The 11,241-nt window shown below is 31.2% G+C and overlaps 2 protein-coding genes across 2 annotated transcripts in view; one reads left to right on the top strand and one right to left on the bottom strand.

The window, feature by feature from the left end:
* Nucleotides 1-1,577: 1,577 nt before the first annotated feature.
* LOC130892951 (uncharacterized) lies at nucleotides 1,578-2,195 on the bottom strand. Its single transcript, XM_057798702.1, has 2 exons — nucleotides 1,930-2,195; nucleotides 1,578-1,781 (listed from the first exon to the last, which is right to left on the bottom strand). The coding sequence occupies exons 1-2, from the start codon at nucleotides 2,101-2,103 to the stop codon at nucleotides 1,638-1,640; spliced, it is 318 nt and encodes a 105-aa protein (XP_057654685.1). The 5' UTR covers nucleotides 2,104-2,195; the 3' UTR covers nucleotides 1,578-1,637.
* Nucleotides 2,196-2,414: 219 nt separating this feature from the next.
* The window catches only part of LOC130892950 (rho GDP-dissociation inhibitor 2), a 30,030-nt gene continuing 21,203 nt past the window's right edge, over nucleotides 2,415-11,241 (top strand). The window contains exons 1-2 of the mRNA XM_057798701.1: nucleotides 2,415-2,570; nucleotides 3,616-3,806. Coding sequence (XP_057654684.1) covers nucleotides 3,626-3,806 — 181 coding nt within the window. The 5' untranslated portion in view covers nucleotides 2,415-2,570; nucleotides 3,616-3,625. The remainder of the gene's footprint in view (nucleotides 2,571-3,615; nucleotides 3,807-11,241) is intronic.

The raw sequence follows: 11,241 nt of genomic DNA, 5'->3' as shown, positions 1-11,241 counted from the left end.
TAGGTTAATGGTCACAAGGAGATTAAATGAAATAAAGCAAATAAAAAAGAGCATACAAACGCTTTATATTTGCTCGGATACTTTTTGAGGTGCAGAACAATGGATCTGTAAAAAATAAGTTGCATAAGAAGGAAATCGAAAGAGAAGTACTCTGGCGGAGCCTTTCCGGGTTTAATCGTTCCAAAAAATTTCTTTCCAACTTTGATTCTCGTACAAAAAGCATTTGGACTTCAACAAATTCATATCTCTTCACTAGCTATTTAGGTCTAGCAGATAATGAAGAGTGTAGATTCTGTGAGGAGGAAGATAAAACTCTAGTTCGCCAACAAGAAACCTCCTTTGAAAACAGCATAGATACTGCAGTTCATTTTGCAATTGGAATGATAACTATAAATCTCAAATAGTTCTGATCGAGGAGTATAATAGATCTTAAGCCTGCAGTGCTAATTAATAAATTTATCAATAAACGTCCCTGGTGTAGTAAACAATAAAGTTGCTTATGCAAATTTTGTTTTATTCCTCAATATAGTTTCCCCCAAGATCAATATATCCAGTCCAAAGGGTTTCAAACCTTTCCGTCATTTTTATAGAACTTTTTTTGGCATTACTAGATTGATATATCTTGGGAGCATTTTTCAAATCTGAAAACAGCCCCTAGTCGCAGGGGTAGGTTAGGGAACAATTCTAAGTTCATTTAATAGAATTTTACTATTGATTTCATCTTTTAATGTGGTGCATTGTCTTGGTGAGAAGTAAAAAATAGTAGCAATGTATTAGTGGTACTCCAAATGGGACAGTGGTTTGTTGAAAGATGGTACTTCAAGGGAAAATTTTATTTGTGATTTGTGGCAATCCCATATCCATTACACCAGTGATGTCATAAAGGAAAAGATGAAAGTTGTATTAGAAATCAAAGGTTTAAAAATAGGTCTGTCTTTTATCGTGTTATCTGGAGTTATCTGGAGTTAAATGGAAAGTGAGTGGTGTCTGTAGATCAAAAGAGAAAAAGTTCATCAATTTTCCTTGTGTGGAAGGAAGGAAGCTTGTTGTATTGTAATACTATGTATATTTTCAAAATGCTCGTCTCTAGTATAGAATGTGATACATTTTCCTTTATAAGTTCACCAAAAGATTCTACTAAAGTATCGAAATCTGAAAACTTGTTTAAAATAAGTGGGTGAAATAAAAACAGTCACTACTTTATCTTATAAGATTTCCTATGGACAGTAAAAAAATTTAATAAGAGAATGAGAAAACATGGGAGAAAAAGTTCTCCAATAACAAGGTAGCAATGGAGAAGTTCGATTGATACTACATCAATTGAATGAATATGAATCTCAACATAAGAATATGGTTATTTAAGTCACTTATGAAATTAAGGGCGGACGAAAATTGCTAGATTATGAAGACAAGATCACGAAACGTTTGAAAATGAGGAAAGGTGGAAATTACTAATTTATCTTGGAAAAACCAAATTTGAAATTCGTCTCTTGAAAGACAAATAACGGAAGAGAAAAGTGTTCTAAAATATAAACTATTAATTTCACTACAATATTGTGTTCTATTTAAATTACAAATTTAATACTGTTTATATTTTTTTATTAGCAACTACGTATATACAATACACATTAATGGTCTCAATCCCAGCCTTCGTTTACTCTTAAATGTGCTAGACGTGATTCCACAGTAACTTTGTCATAGAAAGGTTTTTGCTTTGTCTTAGTTTTAATTAAGTTTTCTTCATTTTTCCCCAAAGCACGAGCATGGCCTGAAGATTGTTCCTAAAAAATAATAGCATTGGAGGATTTCTAGAATAATGAAAGAATTAACTTTGTATACAACTCTTGTACTGAATTATAAATTTAATGCAGAAAAAATTTTTGAAGAGTTTTTAATGGAATAAGAATCTAAAAATATATTAAGACTTACAGGTGTTAAGTAGGCATGTCTGAGATAAAACATGTTCTGTTCTTCAATTTCAAATGCATTTTTTAATTTTATTACGTCTTCTATGGTCGGCTGTTTCCAAATACGATGTTTACCAGTATGTATGTTTCCATTTGGCATGTGTTTTCTTCTAAACAATGCATAGAATAACCTCATTAGAAAATATTTTATAAAAAGTGTCTTTTAAAGGTGATAATAATTCGAGGTTATAAATTGACAAAAATCATAGACAACCTACAAGTAGTATCTAATGTATCCACACTAATAAGTATTAGATCAATGATAATTTGACCTTGAATTAATCTGGAGCAAATTTATAGCTTTATGATAGTTGAAAAACTGATCGTCTTAGAGATGCGAGATATCTAATATCATTGTATTTTCGAACATTTATTTATTTTTGTCTAATTATTTTCTCTTACTTAAAATACTCACTCATCACATATATTACAATAGGTATTTTGTGTTTATAACTTTCGTTATGACACGCCTGCATATATAAACTATAACGCGTGCGTAGTTTGTCAAATTATATCCACCCATTTTTTGTCTAAAATAATTGGTTTATTTTTTGTTTTCTAATAAAGTTTTTGTGTTAAGTTCAAATTGTTAACATTATCAAAGTAAGTTCTTTGAAAATTTACTAATTCTTTAAGTTTTGTAATGTTTTTTGTTTATTATATACTTTCAAGAGAAAAACTGTTAGCCGCTAAATAACAGTAGACGTCGAGGACGAATCCTTGAATTTATTCATTATATCAACATATTTGTGTTTTATTATCTAATTGTCGGTGATCAATATTTGAAATAAATAGAACGTATTGGAGCAGTTTTATTTTAAAAATATATATTTTTTAAAAACACTGTGGGAGGTGGCATACATAATTATTCCTTTTTTAGGTATTCCGAACAATATATTTTTAAAATTCCTCATTTTTTCTATATTTTTACTTCTCTTTTGACCTGCAACATACAGCTTTGAATATTAGTTACGTATTTATTGTATTATTTTTTATTGTTCATCTCATTTATAAAAACTTTTATCTATTAATATATAAGTCTAAAATGGTCGTCAATTGCTTGTTATTCGATAATAAAACTATTATCAGTTCATAAATGCTAGATAAAATAACCATACACAACAATTAGTACTTGATTCTCGACAGGTCGCAAATAACCCAACATTATTTTTATGGAAAAAATAATTTACTTTCTAAATTTGAAACATTTCAAATAATGCATCAAATGTTTATTAGTGAAACCAAAAATAAGACCACAATTATAGAAAACTAACAAGGGATTTCACTTCTCTAATATGCACGAAATCACTTTTGAAATTTCACTAAAGGAGGGTGCAAACTGATCATCTATAGTAGCAATCAATTAATAAACAAACTTCGAAGAGTAATTTTCATGCTAACTGCTCTAACATAATATGCCTGATCATTTACAGAAGTATAGTTTATGCCATAAATTTGAAAACAAACTGAATCAATACTAAAAATTATAATTATTTTCATTTTAAATAATTTATTTTTTTTAAACTAAGGTTCCTATTTAGAGAATATAGAATAGCGAAAAACAGGAAAATCTGCTCTAAAATTTTTAATAACAAAAAATACTAATGAAATATATAAATGTATTAAACTCATAAAATTATTTTTAAAGTATCAGTAAAATGTCTGAAGAAGTAGTTACTACTCCTGAAGAGTTATTGGAAAATGAAGATGATGGTATTTACAAACCTCCTCCAGAAAAAACTATTGAAGAAATTCTAGAGATAGATCAGGATGATGAAAGCTTGAGAAAATATAAAGAAACATTGTTAGGAGAAGCACAAGTAGGTCCAGTTATAGTGGGTAAGTTTTGCAGTTTTAGTCATAATCGAACTACTAAGCTGTAAGTTTAAGAACATTAAATTTTATTTTCTTGACACATAAATCCATATGGAAAGCAAAGAGTATAGCCACTTTTTCTAGCATATAGCCAACTTTTACAAGCTTAACTATGTCAGCTTTTTTCTGATCAGATAGAAAGCATATAAAGTTTAATGAGCAGGTTTTAGTTCTAAGAGATGAATTCTTTTAATCTCATGTATGGTCACACATATAAAATAGCTTTTCGGAGTAGTCTTTTTCAATCATTTCATGCATATCATAAAAATCATTGAATTTGAGAAAATGAATCTAGTAAGGCTTTTGCTTTGTTTTTGCTGTCAGGAACTTCAAGTAGATGCCTATCAAATCCAATACTGTATAGAATATAATAGTTATTTGTTGGTTTCTGTGTGGTCCTCCATATTTGTTAGAGAAAGAAAACAAAATTTTTTTACTTCCCCTTATGTTCTACATTTCAAATAATAATAAAAGTTTTTTTCTTAATGATAAGACACACCTGAATATGGTAGTCTGAGGACACTTCATTAATCAAAAGTACTACTAATAAAGATCATCTTTGTATCTCTGGATTCAAGGATTAAATTATTCACTCGGATATTTATTATCTCACAATAAATCACACTTATCTATAAGACTGCCAACCAAATTTAATTTGTAAAACATAATATTTAGATTCATATATAACTGATATTTGAAAATTTTCTCACCTATAAAATGCAATAATTGATAAATGGGGTGTCAATATTAGTCAAAATTGAAATTGTCAAAGAAAGGTTTTAATTTGTTTTAGTTTGATAAATGATGTTGTAAATGATAAAATTTCAATTACAAGTTTTTAAATATTAAATAATTGGGAAACTTATATCAAATCCGATTTCCTAGAATATTCTTGTGAGTTCTATAAACACAGTCCCATAACATTGAAGACTCCAGAGTATTTCATAACTGCATAATTATATAGGTAAAGGCTATGCTACACGAAAAAGAAGAATAACAAAATAACATCCAATTTAACAGTCATGTATCATCATATCATAAAGGAATTTTTTCAATTCATTGATAAAGTAAAAGTTCAGTATAAGGGTTATTTAAAGAGTTATCAAAAAATTTTATCCAGATAGTAGATCGTAAAGGTCCAAATTGTGAAATAATTTCGAACTGTACTGAATGTTGCATTAACTCCGTTACAAACAAAACATGTGATTTTTTAAACGAGAATCTCTTTATTTCTAAAATTGGTTGTACACTCCAATAGGAATAGTAACCTTTCAATCAAGAGCTCTTTGACTCGTTTCATGGGATGAGTCAATCCAATTCTATTAATTTTTTTTTAAACTAAAGTTCCTTACATGTTTTGGTCTCCCATTTTGTTCAAATCATTCATTACTTGACTTGACATTGGCTTTTTGGTCTTCCTTTATGCTAGTTACCTAAGGGTTTTTTTGTTTTCTTTTCAACTCCATCAATTTAATCTTCCCTTCATTAAGTTCTAGTCTCCTATTACTAGCTTCCTGTTTGATCTTACAATCAACTTTACATTCGAACTGTTTTTATAAATTTATTATAAATAATAACATACTTGTGCTAAAAAATTCAGTGTGTCCCATTTGAACGAAGAAAAATAATTTGATAGTTTCTGTCCACCTTGTATACCTCCAAAATACAAATGTACCTATATGATATTTAACAAGTTTCTTGTGAAATGTTGAATGAATTTATGCAATCTCTAGAGCTTTAGTAATCTATACAAAAGAAATATAAATACAATGAATCGAATTGGCCTGCAGTTGGTTTTAATCGCCTGTTAAATTTGTGTAGGTCGAAAATAGATTTTCCTTGGGCTCATAACAATTGTGGCATCACGTTGTATTTTGAACTTTTATCTGGCTTCAGCAAGCTTTTGTTTAATTTCTAATTTGATGCCACAAACACAACTTTTTATATTATTATCTTTTGGTACCTTTGGAAAATTGAAACGTTGAAATATAAAAGGTGCCAAAAATGGAAATAAAAGTTTATTTATATTTTTACATATAAAAATATAAACGAACATACATTAATTTAACTTATGCACATCCACTACATATGTTTTTACTACTATAACTAATAATAACTTTTTCTTTTTTTTTTTTCTTTTTTCAAATATTTCTTTTTCAAAATAAGGTATCATAAATCAATATGAATAGAATCAGTAGGCTATTTGCCTTTTATGAATATTACAGTCTGTGTCCACAATGCTAGTTCACTATAAGTTTTTTTAGTAAAAAGGGCACCAGGGTGATTTTTATCTATCTTGAGATGGACAACTTTACTGATGTTTTTCATGTTAATAATGGTGTCTGCAGCAGACTGGATATTAAAGAATCAGTCATACACATTTCAAGCACCTCAAAACTACCTGTGTGGGTACGAGACATTATAACGTCGTTCAGGTCCTTAGGTACCAAGGTATTGACTTTCCTTTTGCGCTTTTCTATTAAAGCGAAGTCGCGGTCACATTGCAGAAAACTGTGACCACTAAATAAAAACTTGTGCTCTATTGTTTCAAACAGTCCACAGCTTACTAGGAAAAAATAAACAAAAACCATTATACGGTTTTTGTTCTGAGCAGCACAGTTGTGACTCCAAATGCTTTTTATTTGTAATGCCCTCATTTAACACCCTTAATAAACATGAGTATATCTTATTACCATCCCGTAAAACTAATCATTTCGATCTCGTGAACAAATAACAGCTAAAACAAAATCGAAATAAGGTTAAATTTACCATGAGGTCGAAATGATTAGTTTACTAAAGTCAGCTGATCTGAGACTGACATTTGATTGGTTGTTAAGCCAAAAGTAACTAGATTTCTCCCTAGAATTGAAACTTGCAGGCAGTAAAAAATTGCATGAAATCATCATGTTGCAATTACGAGATCTTGCATGAAACCACGAATTATTGATATAAGGAGTCTGAACGTAAGGTTAAATGAATGGTTTCAATATAGGGGATAGATTTTTTTGCCGGTAGAGTGCGCCATTTTTCAAGAAGTACTCGTTTAAATTCTTACGCGGCAAGTCTTGTTGCTATTGACACCTCTCTGGAAAAAAATATTCTAAGAAACTAAATAGTTAAAATATTTTTAAAAATTATCAAATGTTGCCTATTCTTCTCAGTATTACGATAAAAATAATTGATAAAAGAATACAGTCAAGTGCCCATACTTGGGACAGTTACGAGTTTCAAAGGTAAAAACGCGGTACAAAAAATTGAAATAAAATAATAATAGATAGGTATACATATTGGTCTCGACTGCTTTTTTAACTCCATCTCTTCAGTTTTTCATAGAGATAATATTTTTTTTTTATTTTCTAAAACGATTTTTGTCCCAAGTTAGGGTACTTTCCCCTCCATAACTTGGGACACCATTTATTTTATTCTTTGCACCATGTTAGGACTGCTGTTAGCTTACTTGAGACATTAAAAGAATTACATATAAACTGTTACTTTATTTCCAATTCAAAACAACAAATATTTAAGCTCAGAAAACTAGTTTTTCAAGGCGCTATTAACAAAAAATGTTACAAATATATAAAAACTTGACAAAAAAAATTAATATTATTATAAATACAAATAAAACTATTTTCTATAAATTAAAAGTGTATTTTTCTATGGACTAGCAAGTGGGCTTAACAAGTTGTTTTATGCGATCTGCCGAAACGTTGTTGTCAATATCTTCTATAAAGGGAAAAACAAAGACATTTTGAACCCCATATGGTTTCGCATAAAACTGACTTTGAAACAAGAGTTGTCGTTTTCCTCACTTATGATTTTTCCTATGAAATCTTTTTTTGATAGTTTTTTTGAACCAGCATCATAAATAAATTCGACTAAAACAAAATCGTTGTAAGCTGGTCGTCACAATTATTCATTTCATTTCATATGTTATCACTCTCGTCTTCACTGTAATCCTCATGCCTTTTATTTTGAATGCCCTTTCGCTTCCTTTTTTTTTGTAATAATTGGTTTAGTATTGCCTAGAGGAGGCTTATTTGTGTTATCAGTCTCCTTACTTCCACCAGCCTCAACTGTTTTATTGTTTACTTTTTGTTTTTTTCCTCGCTTTTGTGCGGCTTCAGTCTCATTTTTTCTGAGTTCCTCAATTACATTTTCTTCAGCTAAACTCTTTCCAGGTGTTACAGATATCTTCTTTCTCCTTGGGTTGACTTTGGTTTCCTTTTCACGTGTGGTCCTAAGATATTCCTCTTGTGACGATGTCCAATTTGCTGCTGAAGTGGAGCCATCTTGCTCTTGAGGAACTTGAGGCAGGCTGTCAAGAACTTTGTTTTTGTTAAGTGGTGCAATCCCACTCTTTTTGAAACCTGCGTTCAAGTTTTCAGGTGCACGATCTCCAAGTTCTTCCTAGGTTTTCTTTAGGAGCCTAGGAAATTGATCTTTTCTTAGAGATCCCTTGTTTTTCATCTTCCAGCGAGGTTATTCGCAACACACTGGCTTAAAATACTGACTGAAACATGACTGGCAAGATTGTCACCAATTATTGCTTTTGGACAATCGCCACGTTTTTTTTTAATAAGGCGAAGCAACAATTTGAAACCAATCTTCAGAAATACTATCTTCGAACCATGCAGACTTAGATCTATTATATCTAGCTCCTGGTGGCCCGCCTTTTGTCCAGGTACCATATAAATTGTCTGCTTTGTAGACAATATTTGGTGGTAGAGTAACACCACCTGCTGTACCAGCAAACATGATGGAGAAATGATTTTGACTGATCAATTATTCTTTCGGGGTTCTTGCAGCTTCTTCGTACGATAACTTTACTGGTTCCTGGATTATCTTGCATGCTTGTTTCATCATAATTGATAAGAGCGCCCAACGGAACACCTTCTAAAGATTCAGAAAGTTCCTGAAAGTAGACTTCTATCATTTCTGGAGTCACAGCTGCCCTAGCTCTCTTGATGTCATGACACATGCGAGTTTTTAGGTCAAGACTTTACCTCTTGAAAAAGCCTCTAATCCACTTCTTTCCTGGCATGTTGTTTTTAAAACGCGATTCAGCAACATCTTTTTTATCTAAAAATTTTTTTACAATACATCTTATGTCAAAAGCGGTGAGTGGAAAACCCCACTCAGCTGCTAAATTTAATAAAAACTGGAGGTCTGCTGTACGGATTTTGTTGCTTATTTTTTACTTTTCTTTGTATTGACGATTTAGGAACACCAAATCTTTGTTCGGCTTGTCGGTAAGACATCCCATCCCGCACAGCTTCAGCAGCTCGATCCAATGAAGTATTCTCAAAATAGTGATATTCTCTTTTTGGTCGACTCATTTTAGACATACTTTAGACTTAATCTAAAAAGAAAACCATGAAAGTAAAGGCAATCTATGAGGTATGTAATTGAGCATTGTTACATTATATCCTAACTTGGGACGATGTCCCAAGTTTAGAAACCTTGAACAATATTTACAATCCACTGATTTAAAAAAATAATCTGTTATGATTATAAGAAAATTGTAGATATAATATAGAGCACAGATAATACACATAAGATCCCAGGAATCTAAAAACTTTTAAAGCTACTCTCATAGTGTGGGTGAATTAAGTTATTTTGATAATAAATCTTACCTGATTTTAGTGCCGAATTTAAATCGACACACACTGTACAATTACCAGATATTCGTGACTTTATTTCTCGTAGTTACGCGCCATACACTTACTTGTTTAACATAACCTAGTTGCAAACGCATGAAGTACAATCGCAAGTGCTACCAACTACTAAAAAAATGTCAAATCTCCCAACTAAGAGCACCGTCCTAAGTATGGGCACTTGACTAATTAAAAAATTTTTGTCAAACACGTTAAATATTCAAAAATCCAATTAAATATTTATATAAAAGTGATAAATAATTTTTATTTTTAATATAATTTAGAATTTTTACGAGATTTTTTACATTTAATTTTTCTTTCTGTAGTACTTTTATTGAAACATTTAACAAGAAAATGTCCTCGCTTTATTAAGAAATTATTAATGATCTTTTTCGTTAATTCTTTTTTATGCCAACAGCCTTGAACCTGATAACGAAATAAAAGTATTTTTATGACTGCCCAATTTTTACGAAGTGGCTGAGCTTATAAAATTCTTTCTATTGAATGAAAAGAAAATTCTTCAGGCTCATTTATGACCTGCGAATTGTGATCAGCAATAATGGTATTTGTATCCTCAGAATAATTTGTGTTTGCAAGATTTATAGTCCCAGAGCTGGATACATAAAACAGCATCGATAAAGTACACGACGTTTGAGCTTGGAAACGGGGTGGCCGTAATTAATACATCACCAAACGGCATTTGTGGCACTCTGTACAGGTGGGATATGAAAATACCGGCCGGTTTTCCCGGGCGAAAAAATGGGCTGGAAAACCTCATACAGTACACGAGTGAAAACTCTTGGATCGTGGGGTCCGAACCTCAAATAAGAACGCTGTAATAACGCCAGAAGTTTTGGAGGTCGGAAAAATCTCGCCAGAAATGACCGAAAGTGCCGGAAAATTCATCCGAAAAACCACATGTGGTACACGCGTCAAACTTTTTTACTTGATTTTTGGGGTCTTAATTAAGAGTGGTGTAATCGACGTACTTGTCAAAATGAAAATTTTTCGCTTTCGGCTCGAATGAAAATTATTTTTGTTGGCTTGTTCGGCTCAGACTCCTTATATCTATACTTCGTGCATGAAACAATCAACTGAACTTCATCTGCGCGCGCTTTTGCATTTCGTCTAGTGGGCTTTAGAACCACAAAAAAGTATGGTACTTTTTGTCTTCACCATATCTGAACTGTTATAATTAAAACGCATCTAAAAATATAAAAATAACAAATTAGTCTGCTATGATTAAGTAAACAAAAAACATTAATCTCAAGAGAAATGATTATTTTCATTTTATGGAAAACAAATATTGAGCTACTAAAATTGAATGTTACTAAATTTAATTAGTTAACTGGTTTCTGAATGCTATTAATAGATATCTAGTCGAATCGATTGCTAGAATTTTTTATTTCCTTCCCTTGGGCGCGTACACCGTGCTATCCGCTAATCCCATGTGTTCTTTTGGCGTGAATCTTACATATTTTAATAAAAATCAAAGAAAAGAAAAAGGAAAATTATTTTTTTTCTTAGGGTTTAGAATGTAACATTTTCTGGCATTTGACCCCTCATATCTCGAGAACACCTGAAGATATAAAAAAAAAATAATTGCTTCTGGCCACCCCTGAGACTTAACCCTTTCCAACGATACCCCACTTGACTTTCTAACGTCAATAGTCTAGGAGGAGTTAGCGGGGACAAAAAAATCTTAACGTATTAGGATGAAGATGAAACTTGCTAATTTTCATAGT

This window comes from Diorhabda carinulata, chromosome 4 (genome assembly GCF_026250575.1).
Source record: "Diorhabda carinulata isolate Delta chromosome 4, icDioCari1.1, whole genome shotgun sequence".
NCBI classification, from domain to species: Eukaryota; Metazoa; Arthropoda; class Insecta; order Coleoptera; family Chrysomelidae; genus Diorhabda; species Diorhabda carinulata.
Note: the sequence above shows the minus strand (reverse complement) of the source record. Positions and strands in the feature narration are given on the sequence as shown.